At 42.7% G+C, this 21358-nt stretch overlaps 1 protein-coding gene across 3 annotated transcripts in view; it reads left to right on the top strand.

The window, feature by feature from the left end:
- The first annotated feature begins 10719 nt into the window (after window positions 1-10719).
- ENTPD5 (ectonucleoside triphosphate diphosphohydrolase 5) overlaps window positions 10720-21358 on the top strand; it is a 33086-nt gene continuing 22447 nt past the window's right edge. Inside the window, exons 1-2 of one of the 3 annotated variants that reach the window (XM_023761335.1) lie at window positions 18040-18104; window positions 18538-18694. Coding sequence is in view for 1 of the 3 variants with exons in the window: in XM_006097642.3 (XP_006097704.1) it covers window positions 10730-10738 (9 nt within the window). In the remaining 2 variants the exon portion in view is untranslated. Of the gene's footprint in view, window positions 10739-18036; window positions 18105-18537; window positions 18695-21358 lie in introns of those variants that run through there. The other 2 variants (XM_006097642.3, XM_023761334.1) reach the window with 2 other exon arrangements.

Genomic DNA, 21358 nt, shown 5'->3' with positions numbered 1-21358 from the left:
CTAGCCCAGCCCGCGGCGCGACGCAGGTCCTGGGGCCGCGAGTTCTCCGGACGGCGCGAGGTCGGGGCGCCCTCGACTCGGAATGTTGCTTACCGAAACGGGTCCGCCCGCCCCGCCAGTGTTGCAGCGTTCCGCGCCCATGCGGCGCATCCTCCGCGCTCCTCACGCCCAGCCTGCGTGTCCGCGGCCGCCAGACTGTCGTCCCTGCTCCGCCGCGGCCTCTCCCGAGCGTGCCCCGACCCGTTTGGTTTCCTTCTTCCTCTCCAGGCTTCTAACGCTTGCTACTTCTGTAGCAGTGGTTCTCAACCTTCTGGCCCTTTAAATACAGTTCCTCATGTTGTGACCCAACCATAAAATTATTTTCGTTGCTACTTCGTAACTGTAATGTTGCTACTGTTATGAGTCCTAATCGAAATATCTGATATGCAGGATGGTCTTAGGCGACCCCTGTGAAAGGGCCGTTTGACCGCCAAAGGGGTCGCGACCCACAGGTTGAGAACCGCTGAAGGGATGGCGCAGGTAGCGGGCTTCCGGGGGCGACACCTGTTTTTGTGAGGCGGTGGAGGACTTTGAGGAGACGGTGGTTGGCGTGAGGCTGGCAGCCCCGCCGGGCAGCGCCCGCGGGCCTCCGGGAGCCGGCGAGGAAGCCAGTGCTGCCACCTGGAGGCCGCGCGGCCTTGCGGAGAGCCCTGGCGTCGGGTCCTCTGCCCATTCGGTCCAGTCCGGCCGGATGCCTCCTTGCTGGTGTCTCCTGCGGCCGGCCGCAGTCCCTGTTCCTGTAGCTGCATGAAGTCGCAGGCTCTCGCTGCGCCCCCCACCCCCCTGAGCACCCTGCGAAAAGGGAGTACAACTGATCAAAAAGTACTCCTAAGCATTGTTCTTTTCCTGGGAGGAGCTCTGGGACTAAGCCTCGTTCATGCGAGCGCATGAGTCATTAGGCAGAGAGGGAATTCTGGGCGCCCGGACAGGAGTCAGGAAACTTGTGCTTGAAGCTCAGCTGTGCGACGTCCTCCATTTCAAATTGAATTTGGAATTTCTTTTAAAAACGTCATTGTGCATCGTCCCTCGCCATTTCCCTGGGGAAAACGTAATGACCGACACCCTTTCCAGAGGCCTTTGACCTCTGGTGCGCTCCCACACCCCTTTTTTTTCCACTTACTTAGTTTCAGTTTCTGAATTCTGAGGTCAGAGGGAACATGCTGATTTGTTAGTGAGCACTTTTTAGACGTACCATCTGCTAGCACCATCGTGGCTTACTCTATTTTTGGTGCATTGTCCCCTCTTTTGTATGTCACACTCCAGTGGGTCCATGGTGGAATCCAAGGGGTTTCCTCTTGGTATGGAATCTATAAAGTTATGATTCATTTCGTATGTCTAAGGTTCTGAAAGTGTACTCTTGATAACCTGCAGAAAAGGGGGAGGGCATCTTCTAACACAGGCTATATTTGGAATGCATTCTAAAAATTAGTGACTCTAATATGAAATTCAGTTCAAAACTTTTGTTGTTTATTCATAAGTTTACAGACTCGTTTATAAACATGAAAATTTGATTGTAACATGATTGTTTCTTAATATGAGCACAGTAGTTTCTACTTTTATATGTACTTTATAGTTATTTTATCATACAGCATATTTTTATTGACCTTTAGGTTGAGTTTATAGTTAGAACCATTGAGATATGAATATGACTAAGAGAAATGTCCAGATTCTTAGTGTAGTAGAGGTAGTTCTAGAATATAGTCTTCTGAACTTCCACATTCTCTGCCAAAAAACTTGATGTTATTATTCAGTCTTCCTGTTAGTAAGATATATCTGATGGTACAAATAGTAGAGTAGGAAGTTGCAGGTTAGCAATTCATCTGGTAGCATTTCCTTCCTTAATTTCTGGTAGTTTTACTATGAAATGTCAGGGTTGTTTTGCTGAATAAACCTGCCTTGTTTCATTGTTTAGAATGCTAGATTTTTATTATTATTTTTAAAAATATATTTTATTGATTCTTTACAGAGAGGAAGGGAGAGGGATAGGGAGAGGGATAGAGAGTTAGAAACATCGATCAGCTGCCTCCTGCACACCCCCTACTGGGGATGTGCCTGCAACCAAGGTACATGCCCTTGACCAGAATCGAACCTGGGACCCTTCAGTCCGCAGGCCAGGCCGACGCTCTATCCACTGAGCCAAACTGGTTAGGGCAAGAATGCTAGGCTTTTTAAAACTTGGAATAAGCCAAGTGCTTTGTTGACTTGGTTTTGTAATTCTTTTTTTGCCTAGTTTGTGGTTTTTCTTCATAAGAATTTGCTTTACTATTCAGATTCATAACTTCCATATACATTGCCTATAGTCTTTGTAAGAATAATTGCATCAGAAAATATATAGCTTAAGAAGAAACACACACAAAAAAGTGAATAAATATTTGCTATTAAGCTTTAAGGTAAGTGTAAATGTTAGCACAACGTTGCTCCAAGCAGGAGGTGATTCAGGTACAGCACCTCATGCAATCCATCACCTGCCTCTCGGCCCACACTCAGACGGTGTCCCCTCCATACCTCCCAGCTGGGCGAGTTTCAGAACTTCATAAACTGTACATCTGCTAGCTGCTATTATTTAATAAAATGCAAATGTTCATCTAACACAGGTTCAAGAAACAGTTGTTTCTCATTCAATCCACTTTGACCCGGGAAATAATCATGGCAAAAATACTCTCCGAGTGACCTTAAGCCAGTGGTCGGCAAACTCATTAGTCAACGGAGTCAAATATCAACAGTACAACGATTGAAATTTCTTTTGAGAGCCAAATTTTTTAAACTTAAACTATATAGGTAGGTACATTGTTATTAACTTAATTAGGGTACTCCTAAGGCTTAGGAAGAACCACACTCAAGGGGCCAAAGAGCCGCATGTGGCTCTCAAGCCGCAGTTTGCCGACCACGGCCTTAGGCAAACAGCCTTTTGTGCCTTTTTTTTTTTAGAGTGGGGGGGTTCATCCTCACCTGAGGATTTTTGTCCATTGATATTATTTATAATATATCTTTATTGATTTCAGAGAGGAAGGGAGAGGGAAAGAGAGATAGAAACATCAATGATGAGAATCATTGATTGGCTGCCTCGTGCACGCCCCCTACTGGGGATCAAGCTCGTAACCCAGGCATGTGCCCTTGACCGGAATGAAACCTGGGACCCTTCAGTCCGCAGGCTGATGCTCTATCCACTGAGCCAAACCAGCTAGGGCTCCATTGATTTTTAAAGAGATTGGAAGAGAGGAGGAGAGACAGAGGAAAACATGGATGTGAGAGAGATACATTGATTGGTTGCCTCCCACACACTCCCCAACCTGAGCTGGGGATCGATTCTGCAACCGAAGTACATGTCCTTGACCGGAATTGAATCTGAGACCCTTCAGTCTGCTCTAACAGCTAAGCCAAACAGGCGAGGGCTGTGCTTTTCTTTTTTTTCCTTATTTTATTTTTTAATATTCCAAGAAAAAAAGATTTTAAATATAATAATATTACCAAAACTGTACTAACATAGATAGTATAACATCACAAAAGTTCTAGGAAATATTAGAAATCTGCAAATAACAGGATTACTTCTATTATATCCTAAAATCTATCCCCCCCCCCATTTTGGTTCATCAGTTTATGTTATTCATTATATTCTACAAATGAGTGAGATCATGTGATATTTCTTTTTCTCTGACTGGCTTATTTTGCCTAGCATAATGCTCTCCAGGTCCATCCATGCTGTTGCAAATGTTAAGAGTTCCTTCTTTTGTACAGCAACGTAGTATACCATTGTATAGATATGCCATAGTTTTTTTAATGCACTCTGCAGATGGGCACTTAGGCTGTTTCCAAATCTTAGCTATTGTAAATTATGCTGCTATGAAAATAGGGGTGCATATATCCTTTCTGATTGGTATTTCTGATTTCTTGGGATATATTCCTAGAAGTGGATTACTGGGTCAAATGGGAGCTCCATTTATAATTTTTTGAGGAAACTCCATATTGTTTTCCACAGTGGTTGCACCAGCCTACATTCCCACCAGCAGTGCAAGAGGGTTCCTTTTTCTCCACATCCTCGCCAGCACTTCTCTTTGCTTGATTTGTTGATGACAGCTATTCTGACTGGTGTGAGATGGTACCTCATTGTCATTTTTGAACCTCGTCCAGCACGGCCAGGGGTGAAACTGAGGAGGGGTGGTGAAGGATTAAAGACAGACAAGAGAATACAGTTGGGGTCAGGTGGGACACTATTCTTGGATGTAGAGACAGTCCCCCAGCCTGTAAGTTGAGTCTTTATTTTGTAGTCAGATCCCACGAGGCAAAGCAAGGGCATGGTCAAGATGTTCACTAGTACAGTGTTCTCGAAAGTTTCAAATCTACTTGATTACATGCACCTGAGAACTCTATCAAGCTTTGTTTTGGCAGCACTTGCACCTCCCGTAGCCTATATCACTCAGCTATCTGGGACCACAGGTTCGGACCATAAGGTCAAGCTTATAACCATAGCCTTTGGCTATAATTGTGCTGGGAGGGCTTTGCCCTCCAAGCTGGGACCTGCACGTGGCTTTGCCACGAGAGGACAGTGCCCTCTCAATAGTCCGAGGCTTGAACCTGTTCAAATGCTCTAGCCGCTCTCCACACCAAATAAGAAATTAGGACTATTTATCAAAATATATAGTATTTTTATTTTTTTTCCTAGTAGTTCCAAAATTGGGCTTACTCTGTAAAAAAAAAAAGTCTTCTGTGGCTTTATTCTGGTTTAGTTTGGAGACCAAGTTTTTACTCTTAAGTCATCCTGAAATCTCCTGATAGCAGGTACTACTCTATACCTAGAGGAGACTAGATGAACAGCTTCAGATAGGGCCGAAACTGGCTCTCTGACATCCCCCGAGGGGTCCCAGATTGTGAGAGGGCTCAGGCCAGGCCGAGGGACCCCACTGGTGCACGATCTCAGGGCCGGGGAGGGACGTGGGAGGTTGGCCAGCCGGGGAGGGACCGTGGGAGGGCTCCAGGGCGTGTCTAGCCCATCTCGCTCAGTCCTGATTGGCTGGACCCCAGCAGCAAGCTCACCTACCGGTCAGAGCATCTTCCCCTTGGTGGTCAGTGCACATCATAGCAACTGGTCAACCAGCCGACTGTCTGCCCCCTGGTGTTCAGTGCACATTATAGTGAGCAGTTGAGTGGCCTTAGCATATCATTGGCATATCACACTTTGATTGGTTGAATGGATGACCAGACACAGCATGTTAGGCTTTTATTATATAGGACTAGGGGCCCAGTGCATGCATTCGTGGACCTTGAAAGGAACTGTGGGCTGTGAGGCTGCGGTGGGCACAGGTGTGGGTCTCGGCCCATCTTTCGAGCCCCCTCCCAGACCGGAGCACTGTGGCTCCTGGTCCCCTGTCTGCCGGCAGCCCCACTCCAACCGCCGCCACTCCCATGTGCTGACAGTGCCAGCCCGCTCGCACCCGCTGATGGTGCAGAGCAGTTGGGGCCGGTGCCAGCAGCAGGTGCGAGTGGGGCTGGCACTGGCAGTGGGTGCGAGCGGTGGCTCCGGCGCTGGCAGCGGGTGTGAGCAGTGGCTGCTGGCCCCGATCACCCCTCAGGAGCAGGGGTAGGTGGAGAAGCCCTGAGGGGTGATTGGGGCTGGCAGCCACCATTCGCACCTGCTGATGGTGCTGAGTGGGGCTGGCGCTGGCAGCGGGTGCGAGCGGTGGCTTCGACGCTGGCAGCAGGTGTGAGTGGGGCCGGTGCTGACAATGCGTGTGAGTGGGGCTGGCACCAGTAGCAGGTGCAAGCACCGGGTGGGACTGCGGCGCACGGGAGCAAAGAATTTTCAGTAACCACCAGAGGCTCACCCCGATGACAGCGACCAATGCCCCACCTTGGTCTGGCGCCCCCGCTCATCTGCTCCACCATCCTGCCACGGCCGACGCCCGCCATGTTCTGCACTCTGCCGCCTGCTGCCAATGCCCACCACCAATGCCCGCCATGTTCTGCGTGCGTCCCCTGGTGGTTAGCACAGGTCATAGTGACCAGTTGTTTGGTTGTTCAGTTGTTCCGCCGTTCGGTCAATTTGAAAATTAGGGTTTTATATAATATAGATAATATTCCATCATACCTACGTGTATATTATTTTGTTTACACTCATTTTGTTTATGATGAATACTTGGTTTGTTTTCACATCTGGCTGTTGTGAATAATGCTGCAGTGAACAATGGCATAGAAATATCTGTAAATCCCTGTTTTCAATTCTTGTGGATATGTACTTAGGACTGGGATTGACTTGGTCCCTTTTAACCATATACTCATACATGTAATAGTAAGTGGCTGTTCTTGATTACACTTGGAAAACACAACTGGTATTTGAGTTCTTCATAAGCAGAAAGTGCATAAGTAGACTTTGTATACTTTATGGATTAGCTCCTTAGTCACTGCCCTTCCATACATCTACACAGAAATGTACACTAGCTTTTGGAGTCTGACTTTCCTTCTTTCGCTGTTGCTGATTTTATAAACCAGTGACTTTGTAAGAGTGACTGCAGTTGAAGTTTAAATAAGAAGAAAGTGGTGCAAGAGGAGAAGGAGCCCAGGAGTACTAGGCTACAAGTCAGGAGATAAGCTTGGTGATCTGGTTTCCAAAGCCTGAGTCAAAGATTCAAAACAAATGTAGAAAGAGATAATTGCATCAAAAATAGGCATACTGACGAGAGATAAGAGACTACTTTGCTCTTGTGAGTGTCCATGTCTATTTTCAATAGGTTGAAAAAGTAACACATTAATTGAAGGAAACAAAGGGAAGGGAAAGGAAAAATTTGTAAGTCACCTATATAAAGTAATACCCCACTTCATAGGTCAGATTATTGCAAATTATGCTTTCTTATTCCAACCTGAGAGTTTATAATAATAAAAAGGGATCTATGAGCCACTAAAAGAGCTGTCAAAGTCCACAACCCTTATTCTGTTGGAGAGGTTCTTATTTGCATAAACTAACATAAAAGTCTTATAAATATGGTTCTCTCACATCCCATAAAAGATTTTTAAAAATTAGATGATGGCCGAACCGGTTTGGCTCAGTGGATAGAGCGTCGGCCTGCAGACTCGAGGGTCCCAGGTTCGATTCCGGTCAAGGGCATGTACCTTGGTTGCGGGCACATCCCCAGTGGGGGGCGTGCAGGAGGCAGCTGATCGATCTCTCTCATTGATGTCTCTAACTCTCTGTCCCTCTTCCTTCTTCTCTGTAAAAAAAAAATCAATAAAATATATTTTTAAAAAAATTAGATGATGGCAGCTTATTGAAGGAGTCAGGCACATAACAACACTAATCAGTAATAATAGATAGCATGATGTCAAAGAAAACTAGCTCAAAAAACATAGTAATGGGCCCTATCCGGTTAGGCTCAGTGGATAGAGCATTGGCCTAGGGACTAAAGGGTCCCAGGTTCGATTCCAGTCAAGGGCATGTACTGGTTGTGGGTACATCCCCAGTAGGGGGTGTGCAGGAGGCAGCTGATCAATGTTTTTCTCTCACCGATGTTTCTAACTCTATCTCTCTCCCTTCTCTCTGTAAAAAAAATCAATAAAATATATTTAAAAAAACAAAAACAATAAAAAAAACACATAGTAATGGGACCATTTAGTGGCAGAAGGGTGAACAGTCCTATAGACCTGTGGCTCTTGCAGGCACCCCAAGTTTATAGAAAAACATAACTGATTATCATAATTACAAACTTAAACCATAAATAAAATATGTCACTTCAGAAACATTTTTACCAAACACTGTTAAAATAAAAATGTTACAGTATTTTGAGGGGAAGCATCTTAAAAACACATTTGAGAAAATGTACTTACATGGAACTCCTATTCCTTGCTTTATGCATGAGATATCATTGTAATATTTCAGTCTCTCATATTTTTTCATTTTCAATTTAACATGTTTGAAGCAGTAGCTATTTTTCAGTTGATAACAAGAAAGGGAAAATATGTTTTCACATCTCTTCCCTCAAACTCCAGTGTAAACTGTGACAAATAGCATTGATCCTTGCAATTAGTCTTTTGCAATAAGTGCCTCCCACAATCGATATGAGTTTGGAGGTAGGGATAGTTTATGACCTTAGGTTTTTATTATATTTCCTCATTGGGGCACTATTAACCTCCTCCCAGTTGATAGTGTTTTCTTAATCTAAAGGACTTTTCACTTTTAATGAAAGGCTTGTGACTTGTGACAAATGAGAGGCCTTGATAGCAACAGCTTTCCCCATGCAATGAATATTATAGTTAAGTCAAACCCCAAACAATGAAGAATGAAGTCATGCACTACCTGATCTCATTTTGTATAACACTCAAATGGTTTCATTGTACAGAATGGGCCTTTTTGACACTTGTGTAATAATTTTTTTAATATAAATATACTAAAGCCCCAGTGCACAAAAATCAGCCAGGCCTGTGCCCTCTTGCAGTCCAGGACCCCTTGGGAGATGTTTGCCTGCTGGCTTAGGCCTGCTCCCCCCAGAGATCGGGCCTAAGCCAGCAGTCAGACATTCCTCTCGCAGTCCTGGGCTCTCGCAGTTTGGGACCCCTCGCTCCTTACTGCCTGCCTGCAGTGGAGGCGGGAGAGGCTTCCGCCACCACCGCTGGGCTCGCCAGCCATGAGCCTGGCTTCTGGCTAAGCAGCGCTACCCCTGTGGGAACACACTGACCACCAGGGGGCAGCTCCTGCATTGAGCATCTGCCCCCTGGTGGTCAGTGTGCATCATAGTGACTGGTCATTCCAATGTTCTGTCAATTTGCATATTAAGGTTTTATTATATAGGATTTTTATTGATTTCAGAGAGGCAGGGAGAGATACAAACACCAATGATGAGAGAGAATCTCTGACCGACTGCCCCTCCCCCTCCCCCACTGAGGATCAAGCCTCAACCTGGGCATGTGCCCTTGACCAGAATCAAACCCAGGACCCTTACATCTACAGGCCGACGCTCTATCCACTGAGCAAAACTGGCCAGGGCTGTCTAATGATGTTTTGATTAAAATGTGATGAAGTACAGAAATAAATGATCTGTTTATAGGAAAGAATTTTATATTTATTGGTAACTACCAATGCATCAATCCTAATTCCTTTATTGGGAGTTAGAGTATTTGATCTTAGGGGTGGAGAGACCTAAAAGATATAACCAGCCTTCTGGTCTGTGAATTAGATTTGGGCTGAGCCCTTGGGGTAAGAATCCTCCTCTCCTTACCCGCATGAGACAGTTCATGTTGGGAAGTTCTTTCTGTTCAGTCGCTGCTCTTGTAGTTTCCAGGTCCCAGCATAGCTCCTTGGCAATGATCTAATAAAAGTTTATTTTTTAAAAAATGCTTATTAATTTTAGAGAGAGATACTGATTTTGTTATTCGACTTATTTATGCATTCATTGGTTGCTTTTTAAAAAAATATTTATTTATTGATTTCAGAGAGGAAGGGAGAAGGAGAGAGAGAGAAACATCAGTGATGAGAGAGAATCATTGATTGGCTGCCTCCTGCATGCCCCACACTGGGGATCGAGCCCGCAACCCAGGCATGTGCCCTTGGCCGGAACCGAACCTGGGTCCCTTCAGTCTGCAGGCCGACGCCCTATCCACTGAGTCAAGCTGGCTAGGGCCATTGATTGCTTCTTGTATGTGCTCTCTCTGTCTGGGGATCAAACCTGCAGCCTTGGCATATTGGAATGACATTCTAATCAACTGATTTACCCAGCTAAGGCTAAAAGTTGATTTTTAATAAACCTTTTATTTAGTTGATATTTGAAAAATATTTGTTATAAAATTTTCAGTGGTTTTCAAATCTGTTCTAGTTGTTGGTCTTGTCTCTTTCTACCAAATATCTCTTCAGTACTTAAGTATTAATGCTACTGTTGTATGATTGGAAACGTTTTTTTCTTTTTGTAGCATGAAAGAAGTTGCTATTCTGTTAATATAAATATTTTCACTCTATATCTTCCTTGATTTAGTATTTAATTTCACTGTTAGGTTTATTATTCAGTTATTAACTGGTGTCTATAATCTTAAATCTGATGACTCATTTATTCCTACTCTTTTCTAAATATATCTGACTTTTATTTAAAGTATTTAAATTTATTTTCTCTCATAAGAACAAAGAGGACATTGCGTGAATTGCAGTTTCTCTGATATTAATTATTTCATTAAGATTTTGGGACTGTAACAGAAAAAATGAAAAGCTTCAAGTGGTGGGACATGATATTTTCAGAGACATTAAAAGTCCATATTGTTTTTAATTTTTACTAGTAAGAGTTAATATCTTTGCAATAATATATACTTCCTAAAATAAGTATGTAAGCTGTGTTAATAGAAATATATATAAACTGCAAAAAAAGCTGCACACAAAATATCACGCAAATACTGTATATAACTTACTGTAGCGCAGCCTCTAAAATGGCCCCCAATGATCCTCACCTCCTTAATTCATGCCCTTCTGTAGTCCCCTCACATATTTCATCAGGTTTATCTGTATGGCCAATGGAATATGGGGGGGGAATGATAGTGTATAAACAAGGCCAAGTCTTAAAAAACATTGCTCCTTCTGCCTTGCTCTCTCTTGAATTGCCCACTCTGGAGGAAGCCAGCCAGCATGCTGTGAAGATATTCAAGGCCCTATGGAGAGTCTGCATGAGAAACAGCTGAGGCTTCCATTCAACATCCAGCCATCAGCTTGCCAACCATTAAGGGAGCCATGTTGGAGGTGGGTCCTCAGCCTTAGTGAAGCCTTCAGATGATTGCAGCCCCAGCCTATACATCTTGACTACAGTATCAGGTCCTAAACCAGAGACCCTAAACCAGAATTGTCCAATTAAGCCACTCCCAAATTTCTGAACTACAGGAATTGTGAGATAATAAATGTTTATTGTTTTAAGCACTAAGTTTTAGGGTTATTTCTTGTGTAGCAATAGATAACTAATGTACAACATCTTCAAATATTCACTGGTTTAATAAATAGAAAAGGATTTGGACAATGTAAACAATGTTTAGTGTCCTTTAGATTTTTTTTGAAAGTTAGTTTATCACAAGTTTAATGATTTGAAAGTCTTTAGTTAAAGAAATTCAATTTAGCCCTAACCGGTTTGGCTCAGTGGATAGAGCGTCGGCCTGCGGACTCAAGGGTCCCAGATTCGATTCCAGTCAAGGGCATGTACCTTGGTTGCGGGCACATCCCCGGTGGGGGGTGTGCAGAAGGCAGCTGATCGATGTTTCTCTCTCATCGATGTTTCTAACTCTCTATCCTTCTTCCTTCCTCTCTGTAAAAAAATCAATAAAATATATTAAAAAAAAAGAAATTCAATTTAGCTATACAACTAATAGATTCAGAAAAATAAAATTATAGTTTCTTTTAAAACAATATGACTGGATTTAGGTATTCATTAATTCAGCAATTTTCAACCGGTGTGCTGCAAGAATTTTTAAAACATAAAACACCTAACTATTTAGTCAGGGGCACTGACCTCTTTTCCCTTAGATTGTCAAATAAAAAAATGACAGCAGCCAACATAATAGCCTTCCAGTGTGAATGAATCAAAATTAAACTTTTTTTTGATCAGATGGGCAAAAAGTATTTTTGGTGTGCCACAGAATTTTAGTAATTTATGTGTGTCATGAGATGAAAAAGGTTGAAAATTGCTGTATTAATCAATTACATTCTCTTAGAAATCTATGAAAGCATTGTTTCTCCCTTTTTTATTTATTTTTATTTTTAAAAATATATACTTTTATTAATTTCAGAGAGGAAGGGAGAGGGAGAGAGAAACACCAATGATGAGAATCATTGATTGGCTGCCTCCTGCACTCCCCCTACTGGGGATCAAGCCCGAAACCCAGGCATGTGCCCTTGACTGGAATCGAACCCAGGACCCTTCAGTCCGCAGGCTGATGCTCTATCCACTGAGCCAAACCAGCTAGGGTCTGTTGTCAGTTTTTATTGAGCACCTTTGGACTCTCTTCTAGGTGTTTGGGCTATATCAGTAAACAAAAAAGATTCCTCCTCTCAATAAGCATATATTCTTGTCAGAGGCACACAAACAGTAAACAATAAATAAGCTATCTGGAATGTGGTATGTGGTATGTAAAGTCGAAAAAGTAAATCAGAGTAGAGGGGATTGAGAAAACAGGTGGAGGAGATGACACATGAAATGGGGAGGGGGGAGTTACAGTATTAAAGATAGGCCTCAATAAGTGGCATGCATTTGCACAGTGATTTCAAGGAGCTATAGGAATATATCATATATCAAGTGGATGTATGGACAAGATTGTTCCAGACAAAGGCCTTGATGCAGGAGCATGTGTGACATATAAGCACAGAGGTCAGTGTGGGGAGAGTAAGGTGAAAACTTAGTAGATGAGTTCAGAGAGGTAATGGTGAGGAAGGTGGAGCAGGTACATCCATGAAGGCTATTGTTGGGACCTTCCTTCTTGGAGGGAAATGGGAAGCAATTGCTCAGTTTTGGAGAGGAAAGAAACATGTTCTAACATTTTAAAAGGATGATTTCAGTTGCTTGTTAAAAATAGACTCTAAAAGAGTGAGGGTAAAAGCAGAGATCTGTTAGGACAATATTAGGGTAAACTACATGAGAGATGGTGGCTTGGGCCAAGGTAGTAGCAATGGAAGTGGTCAGTAATTCAGGTTCTGGAAATGTAATGAAGGTAGAACCAGCAGGAAACAACAGAAGTTCTTGGTCGTGTAAAGGAAAGAGATCAAACTATTGTAAAACTTCCACATTCAGATGTCAGTCAATCGTTACAGGTTCATCTCTGCTCTATATTCTCCTCACCGCCATATCCATCTTTCACTAGAATCATGCTGCATGACCCTTCCTGGGTGACCTAGTGGTTAAAACTATGGGCTCTGGAGTTAAACAATCTGGGTTTGATTTATGGCTCTTTTCACTTACCACTGTATAGTCTTTTTTTTCTTTAATATAATTTTAAATATATATTTTATTGATTTTTTTATTTTTATTTTTTACAGAGGGGAAGGAAAAGGAATAGAGAGTTAGAAACATCGTTGAGAAAAAAAAAAGAAACATTGATGAGAGAGAAACATTGATCAGCTGCCTCCTGAACACCCCCCACTGGGGATGTGCCCACAACCAAGGTACATGCCCTTGACTGGAATCGAACCTGGGACCCTTGAGTCCGCAGGTCAACGCTCTATCCACTGAGCCAAACCGGTTAGGGCACCACTGTGTAGTCTTAAATTAATTTCTTAAGCCTCACTTTTCTCATTTATTGACTGGGGATGTTAATAATAGAATCTGCCTCACGGTAATATTGTGAGATTAAATGAGGTAATCCATGTAAAATACTTAACATAGTGCTTGGCAAGTATTAACGTCACAATACATATTAGCTGCTATTATCTCAGATTGTGTTCCTTTGGCCACAGTCTTTCGTCTGCATTAAATGCTAAACCTCCTTTTCCATACCCTCCTCCATTATAGTCTACTTCATTTTTTTGTGTCCCAAATTCACATGACAGAAATTCTTGAGAAAATTTAAAAAATGAAATCAAATTATCCATAATTTCCCTACTATCTGTTTTCACCTTTTTATAAGTCCCTCTGGTTTTTGTCCACGTCTCTATTATTTATGTAGTTACTGCTATTCATTTTTCTTTTTCCTTTTTTTTTTAATATTATCTATTGATTTCAGAGAGGAAGGGAGAGGGAGAAAGAGAGAGAAACATCAATGATGAGAGTCATTGATCGTCTGCCTCCTGCACTCCCCCTACTAGGAACTGAGTCTGCAACCTGGGCATATGCCCTGACTGGAAATCAAACCATGACCTCCTGATTCATAGATCAATGCTCAACCACTGAGCCATGCCCGGCGGGCCTGCTCTTCATTTTTCATGACCAGTTCAAATGTCATCTTATGATGCCTTTCCTAATCAGCTGGGTAGAATAAATCCTGTGCTTTAGGCTCCTTTTAGCATTTTTCTGATTAACTTAAAAAGGTGTGTGTGTGTGTGTGTGTGTGTGTGTGTGTGTGTGTGTGTGTGTATCTGTCACCTCTGCCATACTTTTGAGTATCTTGAGTAAAAAAGGTCTGTGTGTTCACTTTTAATTTTCTGGCACCTAGTACTTAGTAGGCATCAGCAGACATTTGTTGAATTAGACAAATGGAGCTTTCCAAGGCTCTCCACTCCAATCCTTCTTACATGTAACTGTTAGAGTCATATTTGTGACACTCCCTTGCTCAAAATCTCCAGTGGTTTCTCATCACCTGCAGAGTAAAGTTTAAACTCCTTAGCTGAGCCCTAGCCAGATAGCTCAGTTGTTTAGAGCATCGTCCTGATATTCTAAAGTTGTGGGGTTGATCCCTGGTCAGGGCACATACAAGAATCAACCAGCCAATGCATAAATGAGTGGAGCAACAGACCTCTCTGTCTCTCTTTCTTTCTCCTCCTCCCCTCTTAACTGAGTATTTGGTGCTCTACTATCTGACCTCAATTTGCCTTTCCAACTTTATTTTCTACAGTTAGTCAAACTGATCTGTTTATTATTCCCCAGGGACTCCCATCCCCTATCCTTTTTTTTCCCCATCCATGTCTTGATTTATATTGTCTCCCCTCCTCCCCCCAGAAGCACTCCTCTCCTGTCCTAATTCCCCTTCTCAGATACCACCTCTTTCACAAAGCCTCTGATCATCCCAGCTGGAAGTAGTATCTCCTTGCTTTGAAATCTCAGAACATGGTAACTGCTACTTAATCACATTTTAACTTTATAGAGGTATTTTTTTCCTGTTTAGTCTCTTAAAGGACAGGTCTAAGATGGTTCATCTTGTCTGCTCTACTTGTGAATAGCATTAGGCAACTGATAAGTTCTGGAGTGGCTAAACGAATGAATTAATATCTGAGTAAATAGGCTTCCTGGAATAGTACTCCTATCCATGGGCTGAGGTGGAGAGTAATGGGGATTTGAGGGTATGATACTTGCCATAATAAGATCCTGAGAAAGGGGGTACTCTCTGCCCAATGCTCCTGCAGATACCATTAGGCCAGTTGTACAAGTCCATTCAGGACACATTGACTGACGTCTGACATGTTCCAGGCTCACTACTTGGCTTGAGAAATACAAACAATATCATGTACCTTCACCTTAGGCACCCTTCAGATAGATAGCAAGGTGTTCCAGGACTCTGGCCGTTGGTATTTGGTATGGAGGTGCCAAGTCATATCCCCAAGTGAGGCAGTGCTCACTGTGCTGAAATCTGTCACAGATTTGCCTTATTAGAACGACATTGGCTTGGCTCTGCTTGGCTAACTTACGCTTTGGTTGGTTTGACTAATCCATTCCCATAGTTTAGAAATTTTATCCCAGTTACATTTTAAACTTGATTTGTGTTTAATTTTTAACTTTATTAAAGCCAACTTTACTGTGGAGCTCAGAAAAATTGGCAGTGGGTACTTTTACATTTCACTGTTTCAGACTTTCGGGTGGACCTTTCTAGTCATCTTTCCCATTTTATTATTTTCCACTGTTGGGGAATACTGTGTCATTTTATTTAAGTCGATCAATATTGATACTTGCTTAGGGAGGAAATAGACATACTTAACAGTCAGGTGTTACCATGGTATTGTACATGTAAGAAAAACAAGTCCACTCATTTTGAAACATTTCAGTGTCTCAGAACCATCCTTTCTCACACCTGCCCTCTATTCTGGTGCACCTTTATATTCTAGTCATTCAGTTGAACTCTTTTAATACTTGAAGCTCTCAGAATTCTTTTTGTATCACTTCACCACTTAATTTCTACCTCTGCTTTAGGACTCAAGCCTCTCATCCCTTAAGAAACCTATCACTCCCTTCCCACCTCCATCCTTCCCCTTCTAGGATGAGTTACTTGCCTCTTATGTCTGTTTCTGTCACACACTGTGCCTCTTTCTTTCAGAGAACTTACCACAATACATTATAGTATTAGTTTACTTGTCTGTTTCTTCTAGCAAGCTGAAGTCTCCCCAATAAATGGGCCTATATCTGATTCCTCTTTTGTATCTAGAAGTTAGCACAGTGTCTGTTATATATTTGATACTCAGTAAACACTTATTAATTAGACAATTCAGTGCCCAGCTTTCTAAACTCATTTCAGAGATGGAAGCTATCAGGAGTACTATTAATTTCTCTATTATTGGACTGTGTTGTAAAAACATGAATTAGTAAGGAATTAATAACATTACATAGTTACGTATTTGTAATTGTAAAAATAACATTATTATATTAATAAATAACGTTGTAAAACATTTATTAGTGGGCAATTAATTTCCTCTGTAAAGAGAATACAGAATTCAGTTCCTGAGCAACTTCTGTCCTATAAGCAATAATCTAGTTGGCACTTAACTATCATAAAGTAGATGAACCAGACTATTGTGTACCCTGAAAAAAGGTGGATAAGGGAGGAGTGAAGGATAAAGAAGGGAGTGAGTTAGCAAAATGCCACACAGTTACTTGCAAACTAGCACAAAGGTGAATGTTCTTCATGAAGGTAGCTTGACTCAGAAGGGCTGAAATAGGAGCAAAGAGCAAAAGGCAACCAACGGTGAAAGCAAGAATTCACAGGGAACAGGCAGGCACGCGAGCAGGTGAGCACCCAGATGGGACGTGGGTCCTGTGGGATTGTGGTCTCTCAGGCTCTGAGTGACAAGGAGGGAGGGAACCCAGAAGTGAAGCTCTGGAGAGGCAGACAAGGGAAGAATAGTGTTTACTATAGAGACAAAGATACACTGAAAAGACTTTAGAAGGAGATGAGCATAGTGACAAACACTGGCTGGCACCAAAGTCTCAACGGAAAGAATTGAAGATGGGGCTTTGTTGGGAGTGAATAGGAGATAGAGAGCAAGAGATACTGAGAAGACCAATTCTGAAAGTAGTGGATTTAAATAAACTGATATGTACTCACCAGTTTAAACAAAATAAACCTGACTATGTACATTATTTTCAGTAGCATATAAGACTTTTAATATAATTGACACATTTGGAGAAACCATCCTTCCTTGGAAGTTTGGAATCTTGGTCTTCCAAAGGGTAGGTAATCTCCTTTTGGAAAGAAGTCAGCTATTCTGTTCTTCTTAAGTGGGTGAGATCCAGTCTCTGAGCTATTGAACACTGTTCTTCCCTTCAGAGTATTTATTCAACACCTACTTTGTGATCGCTCTGTTCCAGCACCAAGAACACATCAGTGAACAAAACAGATATTCCTGTCCGTGTATAACTCACATTGGGAAGGGGAAGAGGTAGTTGGGGAACAGAAAGTATGAAAAAAACAACAACACACCCAACATAGTAAATTATATAGTGCATTAGAAGATGAGAAGTGCTGTGGAGAAATATAACAGGGAAGGAAGGTAGATGTGTATGTGACTGGGTGGGTTGCATTTTATAGAGTGGACAAGGAAGGTCTCACTGAGAATCTAATGGCAATTGAGCAAAAACTAAAGCGAATGAGCAAGCTGTGCAGGCTGGTGTCATGTAAATAGGACACTAGTCTATGTATTCTAAATTGTAAACCTTTCTATTACCATTCTTAAAGTAGCTAATCTTAAAAAATGAGATTAGAAGTGGTGTTAGAAGGTGGGGGTGAGAGCAAAAGAGGCATTTTATGTGTTCATCCTTTGCTGTCTTTAACATGTTTAGTTTTACTAGTACACTGAACACCTGGGATGACTCTGCAGTTTTCACTCCATGAAAAAGGATATCTAGTATGCATTTTTTCCCTTTGAAATCTCTTTTGAAAAACAAATTCTTGCTTAATGGAAATAGAAGATGGAGAGGTTTTTCAGAAACAACAATAATAGAGAAAATATGAATGAGCCCTGAAGAAGCTGCTGTACATCAGTCATGGAGATGGGGGAAGACTGGTGACTGGAAAGTCCCTAAATACACTTCCTGGGGAGAAAAGGGATCGGGTATTGAATATGGTTTGAGCTCTGGACAAGGCCAGGATCTGTTAATGCTCAGAGAATCCTAAAGGTGGTTTCTGTTTTCAGTTATTTAGATTGATCTACATGACCAGCTTATTTTCTGTAAAAGAAGAATCAGCCAAAGGGAGTAATTTAAGATGTGAGCACGAGTCTGGCCAGGCATCTGCCCTGGTTTCAGTGGTTGATTTCCTGGAATGAAGTTTCCTTTGTGTAAGATTCTAAAAATTCTCCTTTCCTAACCAATAACTCTCATTCTTAACTTTAGGATAGAAGTTCAGCCTTGAAGAGTGTTCAGACTGATAATTCTAACTCTGCCTTTGTAGTATCTCAGAACAACTCTGTTTTAAATAGTTTAAAATTCCAAATGCAATTAATTTTAATTTGCTTTTATTTTATGTGTCCCCTGTGGGGAGTGGTACATTTTGATATAGGAGATCAACAAACTTAAGAGTGATTGAAAATCCTCACTCAGTATTCCAAATATACCAAGTATTCTCTTAGAGATAAGGGGACTGGGAAATGGGGACTTTGGAATTAGATCTTGTTTAACCAGTAACTATGGCTTATACCAGGTGAATTTCAGAGATGAAGGTGGATAAGAAAACCCCCCAAAAAACTGTTTTGGCACATCAGAATGACAACTAAACTACAGAACAACCATCATTCAGAAGCAACTGAAATCTAGCTGAATGGAAATCCTACAACTAGGGATTTAAAGCAGAAGCCACAGTAAGACTGGTAGTAGGGGTGAGACAGAACAGGCTGGTCCCACATCCATGTGTAATGGATAAAAATTGGGAGGAGTATTTTGGCTGCAGAGGTCCCCCCTGAGAAGCGAGGGGTCCCAGCCCCACACCCAGCTCCCCCAGCCCAGGGTTCTAGTACCTGGAAGAGAGATCCCCATAACTTCTGACTGTAAAAACCAGCAAGGATTATAGCTGAGTGAGATGGAGTACTGCCTCATAAAGGGTCCACACTTGGACTAACTCCGTCTCACTCCCTCTGAGCTCCAGTGCTGGGGCAGCAGCTTGAAAGGAACCAGGGACGTACAGGGAACTAAATTATCTGACATTAGGGCGAGAGTTTAGGGGACAGCTTTCTTCCAGATGAAAGTGCCGGCAGAGGCCATTGTTCTTTTTTTTGAGCCCCCCTCCCCAGAGGCAGTAGGAGGGAGCCATATCTGAGTTTTCATCAACCTGGCTCACACTGTTTGCCCCACCCTGGTGATTCCTTGAGACCCCTCCCAAACTGTTTCCAGTGGCTTTTCCACATGAATGGTCTGTTTTGGCTTGTGCTTCAGATTTTCCTAAAATCTCTCAAGCAGCATCTGGCCTCAGTGTGCCCCATACCTCTCACTAAAGTGGCCCCAGGTCCAGCACTAGTAGCAGCAGCCTTGGTTTGCAGCTTGGTCTCATCAGGGCACCTCCAAGCCCAGCACAAGTAGCAGCCATCTGCAGGTCACTTTGTAGCTCATGCTGTGTGGCCCCAGGCAGAACACAGGCAGCAGCTGACCTTAGCCTGAACTTCCTGGGAGGCCCAAAGTCAGTGCACCCAGTGGACAGCCTCAGACCACATTGAAGCACCACCCAACCACCTCCACATGTGGCACACTTCAGAGGTGGACTCAGCAGGCACCAAGCCCTGCCGAGTAATTCTTGCTCTGTGGGGTGGGCCCTGCATAGCTGATTTTCCACGGTCATTGGTGGTCACAGCCAGTCCTTGCAGCTGATTGGCCTGGGGGATAAATCCCTCCCATTGTTGTACATACAGCAATCAAGGCTCAACTACACAGGAGGGTGTACACAGCCCACCTGGGGCTGGGGTAGGAGAGTACAGTGTGCTGCAACCTTTTGCGGCGGGGGTTCAGGATCTGAAGAAGGGGCTGACGCACAAATGAAAACACTAGACAAGAAATATGAATTTAAAAGGCATGGGGGGCCAAGTGGAGACCTGTTCTTGGAGAGGCACATTGAAACCTGGCCTTATCCACTTTTTATACAATTTTAGATACACACCTCAGTAAAGCACAGCAAACAGGTAGCAGACAAACCGTCTCTAAGGTCAATAAACATCAGTCAAGATCAGTAAGGTTCAGCAAACATTTACTTTGAGGCTGTTAAATCAGGAATTTGCTTCGAGCCACCACTATCTCAACACAGCCTTGCTAACGTCCAAGGTCCATCGGCCTTCCGCGTTCCTTGGTGCACTCTTATGACAGTATTGGGAAAGTGGTGGCTTCCTGCAACAGTGCACCTAGGGTGCCCAGCTCAGGTGAATAGGGAGGCTGTGCCACTGGACGCTATAGAACACCTAGTACATAAGGCCACTCTCCCACGTCCGGGGGATGTTGCAGCTCTACCTAATAGAAACACACAGGGAGGCAGCCAAAATGAGGAAACAAAGAAACATGTTCCAAAGGAAAGAACAGAACAAAACTCCAGAAAAAGAACTAAACAAAATGGCAACAATCTACTAGATGCAGAGTTCAAAACACTGGTTATAAGTATGCTCAATGAACTTAGTGGAAACTTCAACAAAGAGGGAGGAAAAATAAAAATGGAGATAGAAAACATAAAAAAGAACCAGTCAGAAATGAAGACTATACTAACTGAAATGAATACATTATAGGGAGTCAACAGTGGAGTACATGAAACAGAGAATCAAATCAGAGATTGGGAATGTAAGGAAAGCAGAAAACACCCAATCAGAACAGTAAAAACAAAAGAGAATTACCCCCAACCAAAAAACAAAAAAATGAAGATAGTATAAGGAGTCTCTGGGACAACTTTGTATAATGGGAGTGCTGGAAATAGAAGAGAGAGAACAAAAAATTGAAAATGGTCCAGCTAGTGTGGCTCTGTGGGTGAGTGTTGCCCTATGAACCAGGAGGTCACTGTTCAATTCCCAGTCAGGGCACATGCCCAGTTTGTGGACTTGATCCCCAGTGTTCGGCATGCAGGAGGCAGCTGATCAATGATTCTCTTTCATCATTGATGTTTCTATCTCTCCCTCTCCAGTTCTCTCTGAAATCAATAAAAATATATTTTTTAAAAAGAAATTGAGCCGTAGCCAGTTTTGCTCAGTGGATAGAGCATTGGCCTGTGGACTGAAGAGTCCCGGGTTCGATTCCGGATTCTGGTCAAGGGCACGTGCCTCAGTTGAAGGCTCCCGGCTCTGGTCAACCAATCAATATGTCTCACATTGATGTTTCTCTCTGTCTCTCCCTCTCCCTTCCACTCTCTCTCTAAAAATCAATGGATGGAAAAAATATCCTCGGGTGAAGAGAAAAACAAACAAGCAGAAATTGAAATCCTATTTGAAAAAAATGACAGAAAAACTTCCAAAACCTGGTGAAGGAAATAGACAAACAAGATGAATCCAAAGAGGCCCACA

This window comes from Myotis lucifugus, unplaced genomic scaffold, assembly GCF_000147115.1.
Source record: "Myotis lucifugus unplaced genomic scaffold, Myoluc2.0 scaffold_207, whole genome shotgun sequence".
NCBI lineage: Eukaryota > Metazoa > Chordata > Mammalia > Chiroptera > Vespertilionidae > Myotis > Myotis lucifugus.
The sequence above is the reverse complement of the archived record's forward strand: the minus strand, read 5'-3'. Positions and strand labels throughout refer to the sequence as shown.